Here is a 25936-nt window from a genome sequence, read left to right on the forward strand (position 1 = left end):
GGCAGGAGGCTACGGTCCATCCGGACCAGAACCTCCCGCCATAAGAACAGGTTCTTTCCCTCTGCCTTTAGACTCATGACCACTTCTTAAACACAACAAGTCACTTTGACTATAATTTAACCATAATTTAATCACTTTCTGCCCTACATCTGTCAATTAAACTGTACATTTTGTGTACATAGAAAGCCTTTTTTATTCTATAGCAGATTTTAATTGTTTTTCTTTTTGACTTTAACAGGTTATTGTGTCATTGTTCATTGTTTTATGTTGCACCGAATCACCAAAGCAAGTTCTTGTTTGTGAAATCTGTTCATTAGCAGTGGCAATAAACCTTTTCTAATTCTGATTCTGACATGCTACCATTATTAAATATGTTAAATACTATAAAGAGTATTTGACTTTGTATTTTTGAAATAGCAGAAGTATTTAGTTTAAGTGATGTTTTTACTTAATAAAGCTTTAAAAGATGATAAAGTGTTTGGGATAAGTTTAGTGGTCTAGTTTCGGACTGGTTTGTGTGACATTAAGTGTACATTTGCGTGATTCTGTATGGCTGATCTGGCACCCCGCCTGCAGCGCACGAGCCGCACGAGCCGGAGCACTGAGGCTAACACTGTTAGCTCGGGTTAGCTCAGCTAACATTTGTCTTGACACTTTGAGCTGTATTTACTGAACCTGGAACGTGTTTCGCTTTAACTCTCGGACACATGATGGAGACGGCGGTGTCAGTCTGACATGTTTTATTTGTTTTACAAAATCACTTGAGAAGACCGAGGTTTTACTGAGACACAAACCATTTACCGGTCATCTCTGTCGGGCACAAGCAGCGGCGGACATTTCCTGCATTATGGAGAAGGTAAACGTCCTGAACACTCACGATTTCTCACACGTGCGCAATGTTAAGTTTACATGTTCAGGTTTGTTGTGGAAGTCGTAGAAAAGCTGGAGAACAAGCTGCGGAGCTAACGTTAGCTTTGAGCTAACCACACCTGCCAGGCTCAAGGCCACCGGCTCCTGCCCCGAGCCTCAGCTCAGCACCGGCTCCTGCCCCGAGCCTCAGCTCAGCACCGGCTCCTGCCCCGAGCCTCAGCTCAGCACCGGCTCCTGCCCCGAGCCTCAGCTCAGCACCGGCTCCTGCCCCGAGCCTCAGCTCAGCACCGGCTCCTGCCCCGAGCCTCAGCTCAGCACCGGCTCCTGCCCCGAGCCTCAGCTCAGCACCGGCTCCTGCCCGAGCCCCAGCAGCGGCTCTTCATCACATGAACATCCAGGCCTCCTGTCCAGCTGCTGTCCAACTCCTATCCAGATCACGTCTAGCCATGTCCTGCTCAGTCTGAGACGTGTTTAGTGCAGTTTAGCGTTACAGGACACAGTGGCTCATTGTAATGGTCAGACATGAGACGTGACCGCAGGGTTCAGCCTCAGCACAGGTCAACACAGTTAAAGGAGACCGTGTTTAAGATAATATATTGTGTTTATCTCTCTCTTCCCACAGGCAGACTTCCTTAGAGGACTTCCAGTTTACAACAAGAGTAACTTCAGCAGGTTTCACGCAGACTCTGTTTGTAAAGCTTCTGTAAGTACAGTTTATAATCCATTCGTTACACGCATTTGTCATTTTATATATATGTATAAAAGTTTGAATGTTGTTGCCTACAGAACCGGAGGCCTTCAGTCTACCTGCCCACGCGGGAATATCCTTCTGAACAGAGTAAGAGCCGCGCTGTGGAGGAACATCTCGTCCACGCTACACACTGACGGAGGCTTTTGTGTTACAGTTATCGTGACGGAGAAAACCAACATCCTCCTGCGTTACCTTCACCAGCAGTGGGACAAAAAGGTACGATCAGTGCGAGTTCTCCACGTCGCGAGGGCGTGGTCGACGCGAGTCTGAACTGACGCTCTGAACCGTTTGTGTCGTGCAGAATGCAGCTAAGAAACGGGAGCAGGAACAAGGCGAGGGGGACAGTCCGGCGCCGCCACGGAAGATCGCCCGGACGGACAGCCAAGAGATGAATGAGGACTCATAAGTGTGTGTGTGTGTGTGTGTGTGTACATGTGCGAGTGTGTGTGTGTGTGTGGGGGGGGGGGCGTGGCCTATGTAAACGCAGAAAAGCATCATCGCACTCGCAGCAAATGTTCACAGCAGCTACTGGAATATCCCCCGAAACCCACAACGCAATGTCAGTGGCAAATATGTGGCACTGCATTACAAATACATCTTTTATTTTGTTAGTTTGCTGCATATTTTGTGTTTTTTTTGGCCACGGTTTTCACTCGAGAAACGGCGTTAAATACAGCGTTGTACGTGTGGCTTGTTCTGATGTTTGCTTGTTCTCTCTGCGGGCGAGTTTTCCTCCTCCGCGCTCAGACCCAGAACGTGCACCTTTACGCCAACCCCCTCCGGCCAAGAAGACCCTGAATTGGAGATGGGCCCCGCCTGCCCCTAGTCGTCTTGAAGGGATGGATCAAATAAAGACTTTGCAAATTGTAGCGCTCGATAAAACGTTCCTGAACCGTTTAACAGCTTCGGCTGCGTGCCTATGTTCCTCCCCCGGTGCCTATGTTCCTCCCCCGGTGCCTATGTTCCTCCCCCGGTGCCTATGTTCCCCCTACTCTATGAACGTGGGAGCTACGCTAATACTAGAATAGGCTACTGGTTCAGGTTCCACTGCCCCAAAAGTTGTGCATAAATGTATGATGGTTCCACAGCATAAATTATAGCGGCATATGACCCATACCCGGGTCTGGGGGAAAATTGGACTGACCTTGATGCTGCTGTCATGTAAAACACACACTTTTTGTTTTGCTGCTAATGTTCAGTGCGTCTTTACATCTATACCGCTCTCTGCCGTTTACATGGAGCAAATGCCCGTGCGTGTGCGGCTGTTCTGCTGTACGTGATGTGACCACACGCCTGGTCAGAAATGGACTGGACCGGAGAAAAGGGGGGGGAAAAACCTTCAAGTGACAGTTAAAAGTTGTTGTTTTTTCAACGGCGCACGATTTATCGACGTGGCAGAAACGGCAGAAGGTCGAGGACGTGACTCGTTCTGTCGGGGGAAACTAATCCAATCGACCTGACGTCTTTTGTTCATCTTAAATGTCTAGATTGTTCACTGTGACGTAGCGCTCTGATGTTTGGTGTTTTTTTTAAACGTGCAAAAACGCGACGTGCTGGGCTAAAGTAAGACTCGTTTCAATCTCTGTTTCCTTTAGAGAGACGGCTCCCAATCGCTGCCATCAAACTCGTTTTAAGTCGCATCGATGGCGCAAAGTGTTTACTCGTGTTTACGTCAAGGAAAGAAGAGTATCACGCGGCCGTTTTCAGCCGTCGAGCCCAGTTTTATACGTGGAATGCACTTTTTTTTCTTCTTTTTTTACGTTGCATAAAGCCGACCGTAACGAGTGTTCGGTTACTTTTAAAGCGACGTGTGGGACTCGAAGAGAAACGCTCGTCTAGTTTTGCCCAGTTTTACAGTTTTGCCCAGTTTATAACTTTACTTCCTGGTCGCTCGCGGGCCAAAGTCCAGTTTACACGACGGCTATTTATCCGGCGAAAAGAATAACGCTTACACATTCTGACGTATGTGCCTCTCGCGCCGAAACAATTGTCCCTGCTGCCCTTTTTTTATGGACCTTTGTGACTTGATGACAAAGAGAGGCTCAGTGCTTACGATCCTGTACTTTTCAAACCTTTTCCTTCACAAACTGCCACTTTAGCCGATGTAAAACCGTTAGATATTTCCATTGCATTCTCACCGAATAAAGTCAACAGTAAGAAAAGACGACTTGAACCTGTTTTATGCTTTCTAAGACGACAATTAAAAGCTTAAACCATCGCTTTTTGTGCGGGGAGTCCTGTTGATGTGACTTTTACCGGTTAATTTTGATAATATTGTGAGGAAGAAGAGGTCAAACTGGAAATCACTCTTCCTCTAAACCTCCGTAGACGTGTAATCAATATGTATGTAATATTCTACAACGTGATGATCGGCTGATTTATAAAAGTTGTATTTTATATTTTGCTGCCTCGACCAACCGTACAACTGCAGATCACGTAATGGGACAGCTTGTGAAACGTGACCAGCTGATAAAGCGTTAGCTGTGGTTACGCTCATGTTTAGTTTTCGTTTGACTGGTTTTTGACAGAAAAAGCCCAGAAACTCTACAAATACTGAACCTTTTTATACTTCGGGATACAGTCCACAAACTGACTACGGTATATTTAAGTTGTGGCTTGGAGTCTTTTATAACCTTTTGTGATTCACTAATGCCACCGTGTTTGGATTACCGTATTATCCGGGCTTTAAGTGGCACTGGAGTATAAGATAAGATATTCCTTTATTGTCCACACATGGGGAAATTTCATTGTTGCAACACAGGTAGATACAGAGGAAAAGGACATAACTTATAGGAAGATTAAAAAACACTCTTAATAGAAGAACTCTTATAAACAAAAACTCCTATGGACAAAACCTCATTTCCTAATTAGGAATGGAGGGGAAAAATAAAGATAAAATAAAAACAGCTAGTGTAACCAAGATAATACTAATATTGGTAAAATAAACACTATTTTCATCAGTTATATGCACATGAATGTGACATTATTGAGTGTATGACAGTAATTGCACATGAATATGACGGTATTGCACATGGTTAGGACTAACAGTGTTTGTTATAAAGTCTGATAGCAGCAGGAAGGACAGACCTGTGAAACCTTTCCTTCACACAGCGAGGGTGGATCAGTCTCTCACTGAAGCTGCTCTCCAGAGCGGACAGAGTGTCCTGCAGGGGGCGACACTCATGGTCCAGCATAGATGTGAATTTAGCCAGGACCCTTCTGTCCCCCACCTCCTGCACCGAGTCCAGAGCACAGCCCAGGACGGAGGTGCAGCTGCATATAAGTCGCACCAGCCAAAAATGCATAATAAGAGAAGAAAAAAAACATAAGTGGCACTGGAGTATAAGTCGCATTTCTGGGGGAAATGTATTTGATAAAATCCAAGACCGAGAACAGACATTTCATCTTGAAATGCAATTTAAAATAACAGATGAGAGAACATGGTGAATAGGTGTACGTATGCTAACGCTAACACCTTCAGCTACATGACGCACAGACAGAACTGTGGTAAGTGTCTGGTATGTTAACGTAACATATTAACAGTTATTCAGATAACTATAGCATAAAGAACATGCTAACAAGTTTACCAAAGCATCAGTATTACCCCAAATCACTAAATCCACTGAATTCTTCTTCCTCTGTGTCACTTCTAAACAACTCCACAAACTCCGGAGGTAGAGGAAGTGCAGATTCTTCTTCTGCGTCGCTTAGAGCCTAGAGCGCCCTCTTGTGGTTGTCATGTGAAAATAACAAATAATATCACATAAGTCGCACCCCGGCCAAAACTATGAAAACTATGGTGCCACTTATATTCTGGAAAACGGGAGGGTTCTAAACCTACAGCAACAAAAATGTACATAAAGCAAAACAAAAATAATAGTAAAGGAAGAAATAAAGTAAACAAAAGCTAGCGCTGTTCGAAGCTGTAAGTTCACAGGGGCGGAAGGCAGAAGACGTAAGACGTTGAGCGTTGCGTGAGTTTTTGTTTGTTGCAGTTTGGCCCAGTGATTACAGACACGAACCAGGACAAAACATCTGCATTTTAAAACCCAATTCTACCAATTCTGAGCCAGCTTCAACTCGATTTCACACGACGAAACGATCAGAAAGTTCCTCTCGTACCAACGCCACCTTTGTTTGTGGACAGAATGTGCCAATGTTTACAGCGGCGAATAAAGCGGCAGATATTTAAGCACATGGACATTTGATTCAGATTGACAGTACGTCTTTGGCAATAAACTTACCTTATATTTATTTTGATTCGCGATTGCCCAAAAATCAACCGTTAGCGTGACAAACGGAGTCGCACTAACTGTTCCGTGAAACGACAAAAATTAACAGACACTGAAAGCGGAAGTTTGAAAGTTTTTATTAACTATCAGGTCTTACAAAAATATGACAAAAATAAATTAAAAGAAATAAATAGTCCCAATTTCCCATTTTTTTTTCCCCATTTTTTTTCATTTTCAAAGTACATTATGATACAGTGGTGCGTACGTTGGAAGAGCAAATGGATGTTCTGCTTTTGCGGGGCGCTCTGACGGCGACTCGGACGTGGCTCGGCGTCACCAATGACAACGGCCGGGCCCGCCCCTTTCCCCGCCCCTTTCCCCACCCCTTTCCCGTTATTTTACACAGATCAAACGACTCCCAAAACCCAACGACGAGCGGACGCAGTTATTGAAAGTTCAAATATCTGTGCTTTGACCAGAAACGCATCTGCACGGCTGAAACGTGGATGACTTCTTTTTGTGTGTGTCATAAACAACTGAAAAAATAAAGTGGCTGGACAGTAATGACCATTTTACCAACGTCCCAGACCTTTGAGCTCAACAGTGACCATGTGATTACAGAAGTCAACATTCATTTTCCCAAAGGCTTTCTGCAAAAAATAAATAAATTCATGGTTGATGGCTCGCCGGGAGCTGAATAATGTGGTAATAAAACACCACAAATACTACAATTTCAAGTTATTAAAACATTTCATCAAAGTTTTAAATGTGTCAATGTTTTTGTTTGTTTTATACTGAAAATACAACCAAAAAATGAATGGGGAATTGACTTCTGGAACCAGGTGGGGGGCTTGACGTGGGCGGGGCCAGTCGAGCTTTGTGTGACATTGTACAACACAAACAATACTGTCGCTGAGCAGTATTTTCTTCCTGTTTTAATCTTCACATAGAACCAGAAATCATAATAATGTTCATAAAATCCAATAAATACCACTCAGAAACAATGTTTTCAGGGTTTTTCGGTATCAGAAGTACTTTTTTTTTTATTTTTTTATAACGGTACCTTTTTTGACACTTCGATTCTCAAGAAAATGAACAAACCGATTGAGATAACAGTATTATTATTAACGTCGAGAACTGTAAGATTCTGAGTACTTTTCACACTTCTGCGCGCGACATGACTAACTTGAATTACTTGAGTATTGGGCATTTTGTGGAAATAAAAGCCAATAATCAGCACTAAAGACTCCACTGGACACAAATACTTTCATGTGAATTCAATAATACTGCAACCACTTCTGTCCTTATTGTCCTTATTGCAACAGTAAAAAACGTAATAATACAGGGGATGAAGCGCTTAAAGACTGGGAAAACAATTAGTAAAACACACTGTAATTAAAGCAATTTGAAAAAGAGCTTGGTGTAATATTGCACAAATTATATGTATATTTAAAAAAGTATATTTTCAAGGCTGAGGCGATGGTAAGCTTATAACGTTGGTTTGACAGAGTAACAAAAAAACACAATTTAGAGATTTTAACGTTTTTGACATTTTAACATTTTTGTTTTAAATACAAATTGAATAGTTTTTATTTATGTTTTGCTTTTCTTCTTCTTCTGTTCTTGTACATTTATGAGGGACAAAAAAGGACCTCATGTATTCTTTTTGTGTGTAAAATCTGAGCAAAATTTCTACCAAAATCTCAATTGTGACTTAAATATGCTAGATTTTAGCGCTCAAATTAAAGATAAAAAAGAATAAAATAGCTTGACGAAACTGTAACTGCGAGTAAATGACACAAACGACTTTGAAACAGTCATTTTGGACCGAATACACGATGCATAGAGTTTGACTACGGGGGGAAACACGGGGGGATTTGGTGTTCTAAACGTCGTATTTTACACGTGTTATTGCAAAAATCACCGCCAGTGGTTGTATGTGATGAAAATGCATAGTTAATGTACCGTCCTGCTCCAAAAAACTACAAAAACTACAGTGATGGTGGCCTCTAAACGTCAAAACAAACACCTTTCTGTTCCGTTCTTCCCTCTGGCGCCCTCTGCTGACCGACAGGGCACACGACACCGTCATAAATACCTCCTGCTTTCGAACGCAACGCACAAAACACTGTATAAGTTAAGTAAAAAATATAACTTTGGTTAAAAAAGTAAAATTATTAGTGCTGCAAGAAGTACAAAATAAGGCTCAACGTAAATCATGGCAAAAACATGTTTAAAAACCCCGATGCTCGAGCTCATTCTGATCGATTCTGTCGCGAGCGATGGCGTCACTTTTGAACAGTTTCGCGCATCTGCGTTCACAGCGGTTTCACAAAGCGGCTCGGATCTAGTTTGGCGTTTTCGTTACCATTTGTGATCAGATTTGTTACTTTGCTCACACATTTAAATGCAGTAAATGTTGTTTTTGGACAGCTGGTATTGAAATCCTACTGCGATACTCGACCAATACACCGCAGTACCACGTTATTGCCTCTATAATTTGCCCAAACAATTTATTGCTATTGTTTTATACAAGACATTCAACAATACGTTCAAATATGACTTGCATCGTGATCCGAGACACTTTCCTTTGGCGTGAACGCAGTGCAACTCCAAAAGGCGCGGGTAGAAAATGCAACATGTCTCGACTTCTTCTACTTTAACGTTAGCGTTTTAGGATGCCGAGGACAGAGCGGAGGCGTGGTGCTGAGAAAAGCGGCCCAGAATGTGCTAATGCTGGTTATGCTTGTTTCCTCTGCGTTTTAAGTCCAGTTCAACAATGTTCTCACTATTTTGGGTGTTTGCGATTGGGCTGCACAGGATGAGAGAGTTTTGCCGTCTCTTTTGATTTACTATGTTGAAATTAACCCTCACGCTTGGAATTTTACTACGTTTATATCATTTTATCCACCATCTTATAAAAGGGAACTATAAAGCTGCTTGATATGTTAAAAATAAAGCTGTAACCCTCTTGTTTTAGGGTCACAAATACAAAAAATACTTAATAGGACTTTTATATGGATTCTGTCTGGACATTTTTTTTGTGTATTTACCTTTAGCGTTTAAAAGACAATTGTCAAAACCCAGTAAATGCTGATTTGAGTGTCAATCACACCATCCCTCCGACACCAGCTTTACTCATTTATATATTTAACAAAGAAAATCTAACTAATCTGCAAAAATGGAAATAGAAGAGTAATTAGGCAAAAAAAATATGGTAGAACGTTAATATTTTCATTGTTTGTTATTATTCAATTATAAGTAAAAAAGTTAATTTGATTTCCTTTCAAATTTGAATTCCTCGGTGCAGAGTTTGTTTTGAATTATAATTAGAGTAAAACAGTGTCCAAAACTACTCAGCTCTCAGCTTCACAAAGGCTCCAGAGGTTCAGGAACAGCTTCAGTTTTAAATGGAACTCATTTTTTCAGGCGTTTTAGGAAAAAAGGAGTTAAAACCCACATTTGCTGACTAAAGCCTTAGACAAAACCAGAGCAAAAACCCAAGTTCAGATGACATTTTAAAGGTGTTTTGTGTCACGTTTTTTGGTGGAGGGTCCGAAACCTTCTTTGCTTGGCCTGGAATGCCACGTTTCACAGGTCAGATCTGTGAAAAGGCGAACAGATGTCGCTCACAGTTACACTGCGTGTTTTGATGGCATTTATTCTGCAATAAAACACCAATAACTAGATGTATGTGTGAAGCATGAATTTAATGCCACGCTGAAGAACTTTTCCAGGCAAAGCAATAACATTTCCATGGAGACAAGAAGGTGACAGGCCTTCCAACATAAAAGAGTGAGTGGACTTTTCATCTGTGTGGCCTGAACAGTGTTTCTCAAACTATTCAAGTGCAATCTATGATATGATGTGGCTTTCCGACTATCACCAGATCTAAACCCGGATTTTATCAGGTCAAAACATGGTCTAAAATGAGACTAAACCAGATCGAAACCTTTATCTGGCCTAAACCAGGTCTAAATATGGTCTATTATTTACCCAGATCTAAAATGAGACAAACCATGGTTAAAGTAGTTCTAAAAACTATTAATCCAAAGGAGGACAAAACATGAATGTGTTTTAAGGATGGACTAATATGGATTATATGTTTTTTAATGTTTTTTTTTGAGCTGATACCAATATCCGATATTTAGATGCTGCTGTTTTCAATAGCAAATATTTAGATTTCAAAATTCATAGCAAGGCCCACAAATCTATTTTAAGATCAAGTTAACATTAACAAATTAACTTTTTACTTATAATTAAAAAATAACAAACATTAAAAATAATGACAAACTACCATATTGTTCAGCCTAAATACTTTTCATTTTTACTGAGAAGTCTGTTCAAAAAAGAGGGGAAAGAAAAATATATATTAGTGCCAGATATCGTCCGTTTTTTCATTATTGACAGATATATCGGCCATCCCTAATAGAGTTGTCTCTAAATAAAACAAATACGGTTTGAGAAACACTGAGCTAAAACTCACTTTCAAAAGACTCTAATGGGTTTCTCATTCTGAGTTAATATGCCCAATGAAACACCATGTTTTTGCAATACTTGTTACGCGTTATTAGAATTAGGATGTTGTGTTTCCGTCTATTATGATTATCACAAGTTGCAGCCCTAATGTACAAGTTATTACTGGGCTTCTGTTCTCTGCAAAACACCTGTGTCCCTTTGCGCGCAACCCACATTTCACAATCACCTCTAATGCAAAATGGATCAAAGCATACGACCTGCCTCACCGAAGCTTTGAAAATAAAGCTGGTCATTTTCTGTACAAACTCGTCAATATTGCTTTCCAGTCGTCGATATAAAAGTAAAGCCCAGTCATTTCTCACAGTAAAACTAAAACTGTTTGTGTGGTCGTGATTAAAAACGCTCTGTAACTATCACGAGTACAAGTGTTACTCAGACCAATTGTGTTTTCAAATATTCTCCTCCTCAGTCGGTCCGAACGGGCGAGAGGTGCAGAAAAACGTACACTTTCCGACTATTAATGAAGAAACACAGCTTTTGAAGGCTTGGGAATCGTCGAAACGCAGCTCATGCATTTCTTTGTGTATTGCGATGAGGAAGATTCAAAGACGTTGAAGGGAGTTCGTGTGTCTTTTTGAGTCTTTTATGCGGTCACAAAAAGGGCTTTTCTTCTGTGCAGCAGTCTCACAGCAAAGAAACGAGAAAAAGATATGTCTCCTCCAGGCTTCAAGTAGTGCTACGATGGATAAGCCAGGCCATTTCCATTTGCAAAAACTCAACTACATGTACACAGATATTTTAGGTCGGATTTTCATGTTGATTTGAAGGTAATACCCCTGCAACAAACTATATGAAGCCATGTAGGGAGATACGCACCAAGATTTAGTAAGATATCTGCATATTCTTTGTCAGATCACTGCAATTCGAGCGATAATAAAAACGTTTCAAACTTGGCAGGATCTGCAAAACGTCCGTCGAGATAAAAGAGCAAAATCAATTTGATTAGAAGACGGGAAAACTACTGGTAAATACATTTGATTTGTATTTAACGTCTTAAAATCTCATTTAACACTGAGCTGAACTGAACTTAAAATTCTCGGAGAAGAGACGACATGATGTCTATGAGCTCTATGATGTTTTTGGGGGGACATTCCGCAATAATCAGATATTCATTACAAAGTAATGATATAAAGTACATTTTTTTCTTTCAAACCTTTTTGCAGCTTTTTGATACACTACATATTTGGTGTATCCTCAAAGCAAGTATTTCAATATTATTTTCACACCATACTACTGTCAGTTAATTAATTCCCCAGAGGAAAGAAATGTAATTGAGTGAAGCAGGTCCTAAATGTATATTGGCTTCTATGCAATTTCATTATGTTCAAGGCTGTCAATTTTATCTGTCAATTTGATCTAAATCGTTTCAACAGTGATCTTTGTTTTGGATTAATTGCAGATTAATTGTGTATAAAAGTGTATTTTTGCCCATCAGCATGCTCCCGTCTCTGCTCCTGCTCGGACTGGGATCTGAGCCTGGGATTTTTCTGACTTTGATATGGTAAGCCAACAGGATCGAGCTGCGGCGTTCTGGTGCGGCGCCTTTTCTGAAAGCTCTTCAAAACAAAGCCCTGTTTTTTCACCCATTTCTGATGAAACAGCATTCTATGTTTATCGCTTACCATTGTTTTCTTCATATTTTAATAAGATTCTGATGATTCTTCGTTTGGACTGACACTGGAGTAAAAGTGGATTAAGTGTCTTGCCCGAGGACATAATGACCCACCAGCAACACACGATGCAAACCTTTGTATACTTCATATTTCAGCAGTTTAATTTCGAACGAAAACGAGAAACACCAGTGTAAAAAATATCTGTGTTCATGTAGCCAAACCTTTACCGACAACACCACAATTTCCCGACCACCTTTACCCTCTGGGCCCCGTTGTGTCGAAGTCCGTGGAGTGTCCGTTCTGCGCTCCGTCCGATCTGGGCGAGGGGATCTCTTCCGGGATCCCGTTCAGGTCCGCCCGCGACGCTTGCCTGTCCCCCATCTGCTGCGCTCCGTTCACGCACGTCCCTCCTTCCGACTTCCCAAAGTTAAAAAGTTTCCCCGGGTTGAAGGCCTTGCTGGGTGATTGTGAACGCTCCTGGGAGCTGCTACCTGCTGATGAAGCTGATGAAGATGCGTTTGCGGTGCTCCCGGAAGAGCTCGACACGGCGATTTCTTTTTTATTCTCGGGCGACTTCAGAAACTTGAAGCTCAGAAATCCCGGCAGTTTCGGTTCGCTTCCCGTGGGCGACTGCGGAGACCTGGCGCCCCTGCTTTGTAACGGCATAATCTGCTTAAGCTTCATCACGTTATTGTTGGCCAAGAGGGAGCTGGGCCTCTTGGGTTTGTCGGACGAGCTGCCTCCTCCCGAGCCGGGCCGGGACTTGCCGCTCCCGCCGCCGTGGCTCTTGTCGTGGTGGTGGTCGCTCCCGGAGGAGGAGGAGTCTGCTTTCCCCTCGTCCCGTTCGCGGTCCCTGTTTCGGGCCATGTGTTCGGCCTGCCGTTGGCGCTCCTCCTCCTCCCGTTTCCTCCTCTGCAGCTGCTGGTAGTGCTGCTGGGCCTGGCGTTCGTGCTTCTACAAAGTAAAAAAAAAAAAAAGACTATTAAGGGGGAAATTGTGTGTAAAATTGACTTTGATGAGCTTTTAACCATGCAATATCTCAGAGTTTAATTGATCTCACAGTTAACTTGCTCCGTGCATGTTTGAGTAATCCTGCCATGTCCTGCGTTTGAGCCTTGAAAATTGTCTAAATGATCTAAAGAGTCAGACTCCGGGTCAGTTCTGCCTAGACTCAGTGAGTAAACCTGTCCCAAAGCCTGAATATTAACCAAATAAACCTAACCCTAGTCCTTACCGGAACTTTGATTGCAAAATAATATACAGCCTTCTAAATTAAACATTTGCTAGAAAAGCCGCCGATGCAAAGTGGCTGTTGTGTGGCATAACGGGGGCAGAAACACATAATTTCCCCACAATAATAATCAGTGTCGCCATGAAGAGATCAATATGTCGGATGTTTTAGGTTCATACCCCATTGAGACGTGCCGTACGTTGATTGGGGAGGATGCAAACATGCAAAATGGTGCATTATGGAGGTGTAAATGTCATTGAGAACCTCTTATTGTCATCGTGCACAAACAGTCGACGATGTGTTATAGTCTGTAGTTTTTCTATGTCTGGAACTACGCACAGCAACAGCAAAGGCCCTTTACGTTTTACAGATTTTATTGAGTTGTAATTGTCACCATACTATAATGGACTTTCATTTTTGTCCTCAAGTAATTGTATTTTCTTTATTTGCATGTGGACCTGATAAAACTATTCCATTCTAAAACTATTCTGGAACGGTCAATATTTGCCCCTCTTATGTCCTTTTTTTAGCGTTGATACTTCAAACGAGCATTTAGCTTTGAGACCAGTTTTAGTACGCATTAGTATTAATACTTCTAATGCATACAGCATCACTTCTTTAGTACTGTGTTTAAGAAGCAGTCCTGTTGTACTTGTTGGTGTCACTAAATTAAAAGTGCAGCTGAAGTAAATATGCACAAGAATGAAACAATACAAACATTTTAAACTCTGAAAAGGCTTGACACTCATACAATACGGATTAACACTATTAACACAAATACAAGCAGTTTTTTTATTGTTATGATTTGCTCTTAGGCTGCCCCAAATAAATTGTCTGTTTGCTGTAACCCGAGTCAACATTTTTCAAGTGGCTCGGTCGGTAGGCAAATTCTTATTTTTTTTACTTTGAAGGCAAAAAAGAAAGATCAACATTTAGCAATTTTTTTACTCGGAGTGAAGTCAGGGGCCAGGGGTCAGGCTTCAACAGTCCAGGGGTCAGGCTTCAACAGTCCAGGGGTCAGGCTTCAACAGTCCAAGAGTCAGGCTTCAACAGTCCAGGAGTCAGGCTTCAACAGTCCAGGGGTCAGGCTTCAACAGTCCAGGGGTCAGGCTTCAACAGTCCAGGGGTCAGGCTTCAACAGTCCAAGAGTCAGGCTTCAACAGTCCAGGAGTCAGGCTTCAACAGTCCAGGGGTCAGGCTTCAACAGTCCAGGGGTCAGGCTTCAACAGTCCAGGGGTCAGGCTTCAACAGTCCAGGGGTCAGGCTTCAACAGTCCAGGGGTCAGGCTTCAACAGTCCAGGAGTCAGGCTTCAACAGTCCAGGGGTCAAGGTTCAACAGTCCAGGGGTCAGGCTTCAACAGTCCAGGGGTCAGGCTTCAACAGTCCAGGAGTCAGGCTTCAGCAGTCCAGGGGTCAAAGTTCAACAGTCCAGGGGTCAGGCTTCAACAGTCCAGGAGTCAGGCTTCAACAGTCCAGGGGTCAAGGTTCAACAGTCCAGGAGTCAGGCTTCAACAGTCCAGGAGTCAGGCTTCAACAGTCCAGGAGTCAGGCTTCAACAGTCCAGGGGTCAGGCTTCAACAGTCCAGGAGTCAGGCTTCAACAGTCCAGGGGTCAGGCTTCAACAGTCCAAGAGTCAGGCTTCAACAGTCCAGGAGTCAGGCTTCAACAGTCCAGGAGTCAGGCTTCAGCAGTCCAGGGGTCAGGCTTCAGCAGTCCAGGGGTCAAGGTTCAACAGTCCAGGAGTCAGGCTTCAACAGTCCAGGAGTCAGGCTTCAACAGTCCAGGGGTCAGGCTTCAACAGTCCAGGGGTCAGGCTTCAACAGTCCAGGAGTCAGGCTTCAACAGTCCAGGGGTCAGGCTTCAACAGTCCAGGGGTCAGGCTTCAACAGTCCAGGGGTCAGGCTTCAACAGTCCAGGGGTCAAGGTTCAACAGTCCAGGAGTCAGGCTTCAACAGTCCAGGGGTCAGGCTTCAACCCGATCATGAGACTAAATCTCACGATTTTAAGATATTTCAATCGACCTTTTGTACGCCGTTATCCTTTATTTTGGTAGCGAAGGCGAGCGGGGGGAACATGCGGGGGGGACAGGCGCCGCCATGTTTGTTGTGATGACGCTGCTGGGCGGGTTTCAATCCCAGAATGCATTGCGTAAGTCAAATTTCACACCGTGATAGAACATGACATGTCTTATGGACACTTAAGTGGCGCCGACAAAGGCGACCCAACTTTTATAAGGCAATGTAACGACCTTAATGCGCGGTCTGTTTTGTTACAGACGCATGTGGAGGACAGAATATGAAGACGCACATGCTTTGCTTAGTGCGTTATCAGTCCTTTGGGACGAAAGATAGGTTTACCAGCGTGATAAAAATATTCAACACGGCGGTTTAGGTAAGACCGGTCGGTGAGTCGGCGAAATAATTGAAAAATAAAAGACTTTGACATTTTTTCAACAAAATGCTGATATTTTTGTTTCAGTCGGCTATTTTCATACCGGGTCGGTCGGGTTACGGCAAACAGACATATTATTTTGCTTATTACTTTTTTATGTTTTTGTTTTTTATTTAAACGCATCTTTTCTCGCTGAGTAAAGCCCTTTGGATCCCTCTGTGTACAAACCGTGCGCTTGAGAAGACGTGTCCTTTCCGTCGTGACGGTGCGGGTTAAGTCTTTTGTTTTCCCCCATCGCACACGGCGCATCTTCTGCAATCAGCACAAACGCAGCAAAGCGCCGCAGGACTGCAGTGCGACTCAAAGCCCTGAGCGAGTGTACGACTCCGCGCTCCCACACGACCGCATCCATTTCCACGACGACGCGGAAGTTTAGACCAAGCCATTTTTAAAACTCTGAAGGTGTAATGAGTTTGGATGGCTTTGTTTACTAAAAGTTCATTACAAATAAAACTGTACTGTACTGTCATTTCAGACACAGCACATTTACTTCTACTTGAGTAAGTGCTTGATCTCTACGGAAAAATACCAAGTGCCTTGATGTGAGGCTGACCAATGAGAAATGTGACCCGCCTATTCCAGAATATCTAATAAAACCAACCAGCATGGGAAAAAACAGGGTGAGACGCAGGAGGATCACGCAGGCTGCTTACCACAGCTTGCGTGATCAGTCCCCGCGTTTTCTCCCATGCATGCCATACAAATGTCTGACATTTCTGTGTCGTTTCATATTCTAAGTTGAATTGTGTTCTCTATGTGTTAAGGAATAGCATCGGTGCATGTCTCATCCCAAGGACATGTTTGTCTAATTCCATGACATTTTCTGGTCCTATCGAGCCGGACGATAGGCCTTCTTGGAGATTGACGGGTGAATCGGTGAAGTCTGTGCACAGCTAAAGGAAGTCCACTTTTCCCGTGGCCGCCCATCGCACCTCATTCTCCGCGAGGAGAGCGCGTCGTTTCGAAGCAGCAGGAGAACACAGGCGACGAAGAAGGTCAGACAAAATGTTGCGTGTGAAAGAGTTAGCCATGAAATGTTTTATGCATAGGCTTTATGCAGGAGTTTAGTTACTCGCATAAAGAGGAGTTTAATATTTCTCAGTCAAAAAATACAGGAGTTTAATATTTCTCATTGACAAAAAATACAGGAGTTTAATATTTCTCACCGACAAAAAATACAGGAGTTTAATATTTCTCACTGACAAAAAATACAGGAGTTTAATATTTCTCATTGACAAAAAATACAGGAGTTTAATATTTCTCACTGACAAAAAATACAGGAGTTTAATATTTCTCAGTCAGAAATACAGGAGTTTAATATTTACTCATTAAATAAAATACAGGAGTTTAATATTTACTCATTAAATAAAATACAGGAGTTTAATATTTACTCATTAAATAAAATACAGGAGTTTAATATTTACTCATTAAAAAAAATATATTGGTTGGCTTTGTGTAGATAAGTTTCTCACATAAAGGAGTTAAATTGCTCACCATGAGTTAAGTTTCTCACCGAAAGAAAGTAATGAAGCCTTATGCCGAGTTGTTACTGACATAAAGATGAGTGAATGTAAGCGCTGTGCACGAGCGAAGTAAGTAAGAGAGAAGTGTGAATGTGTGAATGAGGATTAATAAGTGATTAACTAACAAGTGTGAATCACAATTAATCATACAAGGGTCACAAGGCGTTATTCTGAGAGATCTAAAATTTGCAGTCACGGGTGAATCTTAAACACCACGTTTATGTCCGGAGGAATCTAATATGGAATTTTCTCTAGAAGCTTGACATTGACCGTGACTGTAAAGCAAGTAGCATTTCTCTCAGACGACCGAGACCACATAATGCCAGAATTATCACCCCAAACTGTAAGAAGACAAAGGAAAAGTCATAAGAGGATTTTGGAGGGAGACTTCCAGCATGCTCAGATGACGTGGCAGAGAGGGGGAGATAAGGGGGGTCAACAAGGCAGGAGAATGGGAAGAAAGCAGCTCAGAGGACGCTCTGAACTGATGAAATAAGGAAAACTAAACCCAGCTGGTTTTAAATTTTAGTCTATAGAACAAATTTTAAGGGTTTTGGTTTGATTGACAACAATCAATTATAAAGATTGTATTAAACTTGATAAGAGATGAGGATTAATTCAGATTTTTTATAGATGGCCAATTTCTTGGGGAATGTGATCACAAGACAGGACACTTCCTGTCCCCGACATAGAAGACAAAAGTCGTGTTTTTTTGCGTGCACAGAACAAACCTATGTTTTGTTTTCTGTTATTTTTGGACATGACAAAATTATCTTTTTGGACTTAATATGTAACCATAATGCATGACTAGATGAAAGTACAGGACGAAAAGACAGAAGTGTTTTTAAATTTAGAATCAAATGCAGGCACAGGCCTGGGAAGTGATAATATGGGTAAATGAGTGACTACTGAAGTTTTTGGACATAAAACGGGCAGTAAGTAGAGTGATAGTAAAAGTTATATCAGTAACTTATTTATTTGTATTATCATGAGGAAACCCCGTATTGCATGTAGACGTAAGTGAGGGAATAAGTTAAATAGTGACGTCAAATGCCCTCCCAGGAAAGACATGAATGGGTCATTAACTAAGGCAATTGATGCAGAAGTGGAAGTGGAGGGACATGGGAGGATATGGGTCATAAAGATAGTCAGAGATAAGGGGCTATTGACTGGCAAAGAATCTGGAGGACTCAGGACGGAGGCAAGAGATGGTTAGACTACAAGAAGGAGAGAAAGTAAAAGCAGGTTACAAGTGAAGGTAAAGAGTAAGTGAAAAGAGAGAAAGAAAAGCAGGTTTAGAAATTTGGAAATGGGTGTTTCCTCCGTTACGAGAGGAAGACAGAGGGGAAGACAGAGAGGAAGACAGAGAGAAAGACAGAGAGAAACAGAGGGGAAGACAGAGAGGAAGATGTGATGAGAGACAAAGGAAAGACAAAGAAAGTAGGGAAAGAAGGGGAAAACGGGTTGATAAAATGATGTGCCTTATGTACAAGGGGAAGGTTTAGAATCATTTTGATTTTTAATACACATATAGACTTGTTAGAACAAACTAATACACAATGTTTGTAAAGCACCACATGAGCAGGTGTGAGAGATTGAGTTTGAAACTCACCTGAAGCACATATAGAAGATTAGCACATATTACATTAGATATGTGACTTTATTCAGGCCACACCCACAGAGGAGATGTGAAATTATTAATTATGTGAAAATTCTAAGTTGTGAACTGACCCTTATGGCCAGCTCAAACGGGGGAATTATTTAAATAATTAGTATTGTTTGATGTATTTGTATTGCAATCACACACACACACACACACACACATACATACATACATATATACGCGCGCACACGTGGACATTTAGAGTTACACGTGGAGACATTTAGAGTTTGAGACTTTTAGAGTTTGAAACATTTAGAGTTTGAAACATTTGGAGTTTGAAACAAATGGTGGTAAAACAGGTTTGGCAGTGTCGGATTACAGACACAGACACATGGGCCCAGCGCCGTGGAAGGGGGGGCTCAGCCAGGGATGTGACCACTGAACTGTGAAAGGTCAAGAGGTGACATTGCGGAGTTGGAGTGACAGACGCAATTCCATCTCTTCCTTGATTACATCCTGGATTAGTGAATGTTGTAAACTATCTGGATTATTGAATTTTGTTTAAATGTAGAATTATGTAGTAGTTTGAGAAATGGGCAAGGCCATATCTCAAAAAGGAGGGATATGTAAGTGTAAACAAATAATCCGAATCAATAATTACAAAAAAAATTTGAAACAAGAAAACTGTTTGAAATACACTGAACTGTCGAAAAGACTTTGTTTATCAGCACAGCAGAACGTGTTGGAGATGTGGTGTTTACAGAGACGGAGCCAAGTGGACGGAGCCACACCGTGTCGTCCTCACACCGACCATTGGAGGGACGAGAACATAGGTGCTCTCATGGGAAAGTGAGAGAAATGTCTGGACAACACAGTGGCAGATCCATAAACATCGCAGACGCAGGACTTCGTTTGTATGAGTTTTGTCCAGAGTCTACGGTAGAGTACGATACCTTGCTACAATGGACGGGAAACAGATTCTACAGTACGCAAAGTACTATACTCTGCTACGATGAACGAGAGCCAGAGGCTACGGTGCGCAGAGTACCATACTCTGTGGAAAAAGAATCAACAGTTATCATCATCACAGCGATGACGATAATATGGGTGCTGAACACCTGTATTATGCACGGGACAATCGGGACAATCGATCAACATACACAACTGTGTATACCGGTAAATGGAAAATAGAGGGAAGAAAATAAGTGATCAACTTGAAAGGTTATGAAATGCATGATGTGTAATAATGTACAATGTATAATTGACATGACAGTAGCTGAAGAAACACAATGGCATATTATACAGCCACTATTGTTTGCACTAACTAAGAGGGTTTTTTATCGGATACAACATAACTACATGCAATGTTAATGAGATTATGAATTGAGATGGGAAATGTACCAGTTCATATGTGTCATAGGTGTGACCAAAGCGAGCAGCGGAAGAAGGTCTCTTAAGAAACCAAGCGAGGACGTGATATGGTGGTACGATGGTACGATGGTGATATGGGGGACACTTGTGGGACGTTGTGCCTATGTATCCCTTTTGTGGCCAGCCATGGTCAGAACAAAGACCAGCATCACCCAGAACCATACCGCAGGGTCAAGGTCGAGAGGTTAGTGGACAATCTGGTTCCAGTAGCACCTGATACTACGTATTTGATTCTATTGGGGTCAGAGAGGTCCCTGACGAGTCAAACTGACTGACCAGAGAGCAGTGGGTTTAAGGGCTTTCCGCTTGTACTTCTATATTTCCCATCACACCGCACAAAATTATAGGCAGTATAAATTGTCTGTCTGTCAAATTTCAGAGATTGACCAATCTGACTCAAAATTTAGGACAGTAATGCTGTAGACATGTTGTGGGCCGAGAGAAAAGAATTTTGTTCAATGTTGAAAAATGTGCATTACTTTTTGAGTGTAAAAGTGTCATTTTAACACCTATATGAAAGACATGTTGAAAACTGAAAAGAATAATGTGTTTGGCATGTGAGACAGTGACTAATGCTTTGATAAACAGGAGGGAAATGTGATAAAATGTGAATATATGATTATATTTCTGTGATGTATTTTATCTGCATAATAGTGATATATTATCTGCATCATTAGTCTAAGAGAAGAACGGGTGTGTGACAAACTGCATTTATGAAGGGGTCGTAAAGATGGGCCAAAGAATGTTTACCCGAGGGGGGGGTGACGGCCCAGAGGAGTTTGGGTAATGTTTACCCAAGGCTTGATCTCTACGGAAAAATACCAAGTGCCTTGATGTGAGGCTGACCAATGAGAAATGTGACCCGCCTATTCCAGAATATCTAATAAAACCAACCAGTATGGGAAAAAACAGGGTGAGACGCAGGAGGATCACGCAGGCTGCTTACCACAGCTTGCGTGATCAGTCCCCGCGTTTTCTCCCATGCATGCCATACAAATGTCTGACATTTCTGTCCATCCATCCATCCATCTTCTGCCGCTTTATCCGGGGCCGGGTCGCGGGGGCAGCAGTCTGAGCAGGGACTCCCAGACTTCCTTCTCCCCAGACACTTCCTCTAACTCCTCCGGGGGGATCCCGAGGCGTTCCCAGGCCAGCCGAGAGACATAGTCTCTCCAGCGTGTCCTGGGTCTTCCCCGGGGCCTCTTCCCGGTGGGACATGCCTGAAACACCTCCCGAGGGAGGCGCCCAGGAGGCATCCGAAACAGATGCCCGAGCCACCTCAGCTGGCTCCTCTCGACGTGGAGGAGCAGCGGCTCTACTCCGAGCTCCCCCCGTGTGGCCGAGCTCCTCACCTTATCTCTAAGGGAGCGCCCAGCCACACGGCGGAGGAAACTCATTTCGACCGCTTGTATCCGCGATCTTGTTCTTTCGATCACTACCCAAAGCTCATGACCATAGGTGAGGGTAGGAACGTAGACCGACCGGTAAATAGAGAGCTTTGCCTTTCGGCTCAGCTCCCTCTTTACCACAACGGTCCGATGCAGCGACTGCATCACTGCAGCCGCTGCACCGATCCGCCTGTCGATCTCACGCTCCATCCTTCCCTCACTCGTGAACAAGACCCCGAGATACTTGAACTCCTCCACTTGGGGCAAGGACACCCCACCCACCTGGAGAGGGCAAGCCACCTTTTTCCGGTCGAGAACCATGGCCTCGGATTTGGAGGTGCTGATTCTCATCCCAGCCGCTTCACACTCGGCTGCAAACCGTCCCAGTGCATGTTGCAGGTCCGGGTTTGATGGAGCCATCAGGACAACATCGTCTGCAAACAGCAGAGATGAGATCCTGTGGTCCCCAAACCGGACACCCTCCGACCCCTGACTGCGCCTAGAAATTCTGTCCATAAAAATTATGAACAGAACCGGTGACAAAGGGCAGCCCTGGCGGAGTCCAACATGCACTGGGAACAGGTCTGACTTACTGCCGGCAATGCGAACACAGCTCCTGCTCCGGTCATACAGGGACCGGACAGCCCTGAGCAAAGGGCCCCGGACCCCGTACTCCCGGAGCACCCCCCAAAGGACACCCGGAGGGACACGGTCGAAAGCCTTCTCCAGATCCACAAAGCACATGTGGACTGGTTGGGCAAACTCCCATGAGCCCTCGAGCACCCGATGGAGGGTATAGAGCTGGTCCAGTGTTCCACGACCGGGACGAAAACCACTCTGCTCCTCCTGAATCCGAGGTTCGACTATCGGTCGGATTCTCCTCTCCAGTACCTTGGAATAGACCTTACCCGGGAGGCTGAGGAGTGTGATCCCTCTGTAGTTGGAACACACCCTCCGGTCCCCCTTCTTGAACAGAGGGACCACCACCCCGGTCTGCCAGTCCAGAGGCACGGTCCCCGAACGCCACGCGATGTTGCAGAGACGTGTCAACCAAGACAGTCCTACAACATCCAGATACTTTAGGTACTCAGGGCGGATCTCATCCACCCCCGGAGCCCTGCCACCGAGGAGTTTGCGAACAACCTCAGTGACTTCAGCTTGGGTGATGGATGAGCCAGCCTCTGAGTCCCCGGTCTCTACTTCCTCTTCGGAAGACGTGACTGAGGGATTAAGGAGATCCTCAAAGTATTCCTTCCACCGTCCGACGACATCCCCAGTTGAGGTCAGCAGGCCTCCACCCGCACCGTAAACGGTGTTGGTGAGACACTGCTTCCCCCTCCTGAGGCGCCGGACGGTTTGCCAGAATTTCTTTGGTGCCGACCGATAGTCCTCCTCCATGGCCTCCCCGAACTCCTCCCAGGCCCGGGTTTTTGCCTCTGCGACAGCACGAGCCGCGGCTCGCTTGGCCTGCCGATACCCGTCGATGACCTCCGGAGACCTACAAGCCAGAGTGGCCTGATAGGCCTCCTTCTTCAGTCTGACGGCATCCCTTACTTCCGGTGTCCACCACCGGGTTCGGGGGTTGCCGCCACGACAGGCACCGGAGACCTTGCGACCACAACTCCGAGCAGCCGCATCAACAATGGAGGCGGAGAACATGGTCCACTCGGACTCAATGTCCCCAACCTCCCCCGGGACATGGGAGAAGCTCTCCCGGAGGTGCGAGTTGAATACCCTACTGACAGAGGGCTCCACTAGACGTTCCCAACAGACCCTCACAATGCGCTTGGGTCTGCCAAGTCTGTCCGGCTTCCTCCTCCGCCAGCGGATCCAACTCACCACCAGGTGGTGATCGGTTGACAACTCTGCCCCTCTCTTCACCCGAGTGTCCAAGACACGCGGCCGGAGGTCTGATGACACGACAACAAAGTCGATCATTGACCTCCGGCCTAAGGTGTCCTGGTGCCATGTGCACTGATGGACACCCTTGTGCTTGAACATGGTGTTCGTTATGGACAATCCGTGGCTAGCACAGAAGTCCAATAACTGAACACCGCTCGGGTTCAGATCGGGGAAGCCGTTCTTCCCGATCACCCCTCTCCAGGTGTCACTGTCATTGCCCACGTGGGCGTTGAAGTCCCCCAGTAGAACAACGGAGTCCCCGGTCGGTGCACTGTCCAGTACCCCTCCCAAGGACTCCAAGAAGGCCGGGTACTCTGCACTGCTGTTCGGCCCGTAGGCCGCCACAACAGTGAGAGACCTGTCCCCCACCCGAAGGCGGAGGGACGCGACCCTCTCGTTCACCGGGGTAAACTCTGTAAATTTCTGTGTCGTTTCATATTCTAAGTTGAATTGTGTTCTCTATGTGTTAAGGAATAGCATCGGTGCATGTCTCATCCCAAGGACATGTTTGTCTAATTCCATGACAGAAAATGTTCACAATTGAAGGGATTATTTTAAAAGTGAATTGCACGTTTTATTCCTAATGCAACAATCAGATCAGTTATACTACTGTCTGACTCTTACTAATCATGTACTTGTACCCAGTCGCTTGTACACCCGATATTGTAGTAGTAGTTTGCCGAAATACTTTTGATTCTTTTGAGAAAACGGCTCTCTTCACGGCGTTACCTTGAAAGCCTCTCTGCGCTGATAGTCCAGTTTGGCCATCTCCTCTTTGACCCAAGACGGGATGTCGGGAATCGCTACATGAATGACGTACTTCAGGAGGATGGCAAAGTGCTGTAAAAGAAGTGGAAATAAGAAGTAATTATCATTGCATTTTCCCCCCTGATTGAGCTAAATGACAGAAATACATCTCTTACATTACATCTGTCAGCAAACTCCTCAATTATTATGATTAGTTTATTCATCAGGGACAATGCACACACAACATTGAACATGAATGAATGATTTTTTTTAGGTTTATAATTTCACTTCCTGTTTGTAATTGATGACATCACACTGGGAAATTACACAGCCACCACTGGGCCAAAACTCATCTAGTGTGACTATTTTTATTTGACAAATACAAATATACGATAATTACTTTATTTTGTTGAATTAAAGTTGAGAAAGTGAAAAAAAGTTGTTTCTTTGTGTAAATTCTGCATAAACTTTGACTGGAATGGGTGTCCCTGGTTTGATCTCACTTTTGATGTCATTTTCTACAGATTTTTCAACATTTTCTCCACAAATACCTGCTCAATTAGTGTAAAACTATAATTCATATATACAACAGGTATAAATACACAAAATAAAGTAAAAAATAGAAAATCTTAAAAACTTTAAAGACTAAACAACCAAACTGTTCTAGATTGTTTGTACCTCCAGGATGACGATGGAGATGATGGCCATCTCGGGGCTGAGCCAAGGGAAGAGCCTCTGCAGCTGACCGCACTGACCAATCAGGTAACAGTTCACGATGATGGCGATCAAACCCATGACCTCCATCGCAGTCTGAGAACGGAACACGAGAGAGGCTTAAGAATACTGTAACGTCCCGGGTAAAGGAGGAGTAAACCTAACCGTGTGATTTAAACCTTCACAAACACATGTTCACTAACTCATGTTTTGTTGAGTTATCAGATAATTTACTAGCTCTAGTTTCTAAGTTACTTTTTAGTTACTTTTCACCGGTTAAATCTGTGCGTTATCCTTTGATCTGTCCTGTAAAAAGTGAAACAAAGTAAGAAAAACAGTCTTCCTCATCAGCTGTGAACCAAAACACAGACAACATGGTTTATGAGGACGCGTCGCCTCTGCTGCGGGTTATTTGAAATGAGGTTAAATAGCATGACGTTTGATAATAAGTGGTAAGGTTTCATGTTTTATAGGTTAGTTCCTGAGCTGTATGTGTCCTTTTCTCTCAAAGTAATTTAGTAATCAGCTTTTTAGTGAACTAAGAGTAATACAACTCTTAATAAAGGGTACAACATAAATTCCATGTCCAATCACAACCACAAAGTTTGTCAGAAAAATCACAATAATACATTTTGTCCTAAATCGTGCAACCCCAGTGTCCGAGCGAGTGAATATCTGACCTGCCACTGCCCGATGCTCTCCACTCTGATGCCGAACGGCCGCTGGAGTCCCGTGCAGAGCTTGAAGGCGTCGCCGCGGATCTCGATGATGTTGTTGATGAGCGCGCACATCGCCGCCAGAGGGAACGCCGAGGAGAAGAGCACCACGTACCCGAACTGCACAAACATCTCCTGGTAGTCCTGGAACGTGTCCTAAATACGACGAGCGGACGGGTTCATTATTGAAGCTCCGAGTTTAGGTCCAATATAAACGATACATGT

The 25936-nt window shown here is 43.7% G+C and overlaps 2 protein-coding genes across 2 annotated transcripts in view; one reads left to right on the plus strand and one right to left on the minus strand.

Moving 5' to 3' along the window:
• The first annotated feature begins 586 nt into the window (after positions 1-586).
• On the plus strand, positions 587-3816 carry dda1 (DET1 and DDB1 associated 1). Its single transcript, XM_072438531.1, has 5 exons — positions 587-856; positions 1493-1573; positions 1657-1708; positions 1776-1837; positions 1923-3816. Exons 1-5 carry the CDS (start codon positions 848-850, stop codon positions 2025-2027), a joined length of 309 nt encoding a protein of 102 aa, XP_072294632.1. The 5' UTR covers positions 587-847; the 3' UTR covers positions 2028-3816.
• Positions 3817-11788: 7972 nt separating this feature from the next.
• LOC140353693 (anoctamin-8-like) overlaps positions 11789-25936 on the minus strand; it is a 93879-nt gene continuing 79731 nt past the window's right edge. The window contains exons 16-19 of the mRNA XM_072438368.1: positions 25676-25867; positions 24960-25091; positions 24264-24374; positions 11789-12959 (exon numbers count right to left, since the gene is read on the minus strand). Of these exons, the coding sequence (XP_072294469.1) occupies positions 12261-12959; positions 24264-24374; positions 24960-25091; positions 25676-25867 (1134 nt within the window). The 3' untranslated portion in view covers positions 11789-12260. The remainder of the gene's footprint in view (positions 12960-24263; positions 24375-24959; positions 25092-25675; positions 25868-25936) is intronic.

Source organism: Eucyclogobius newberryi, unplaced genomic scaffold (assembly GCF_026437365.1).
Source record: "Eucyclogobius newberryi isolate DKJ021-1_F unplaced genomic scaffold, fEucNew1.0.hap1 SCAF_9, whole genome shotgun sequence".
Classification (NCBI taxonomy): Eukaryota; Metazoa; Chordata; class Actinopteri; order Gobiiformes; family Gobiidae; genus Eucyclogobius; species Eucyclogobius newberryi.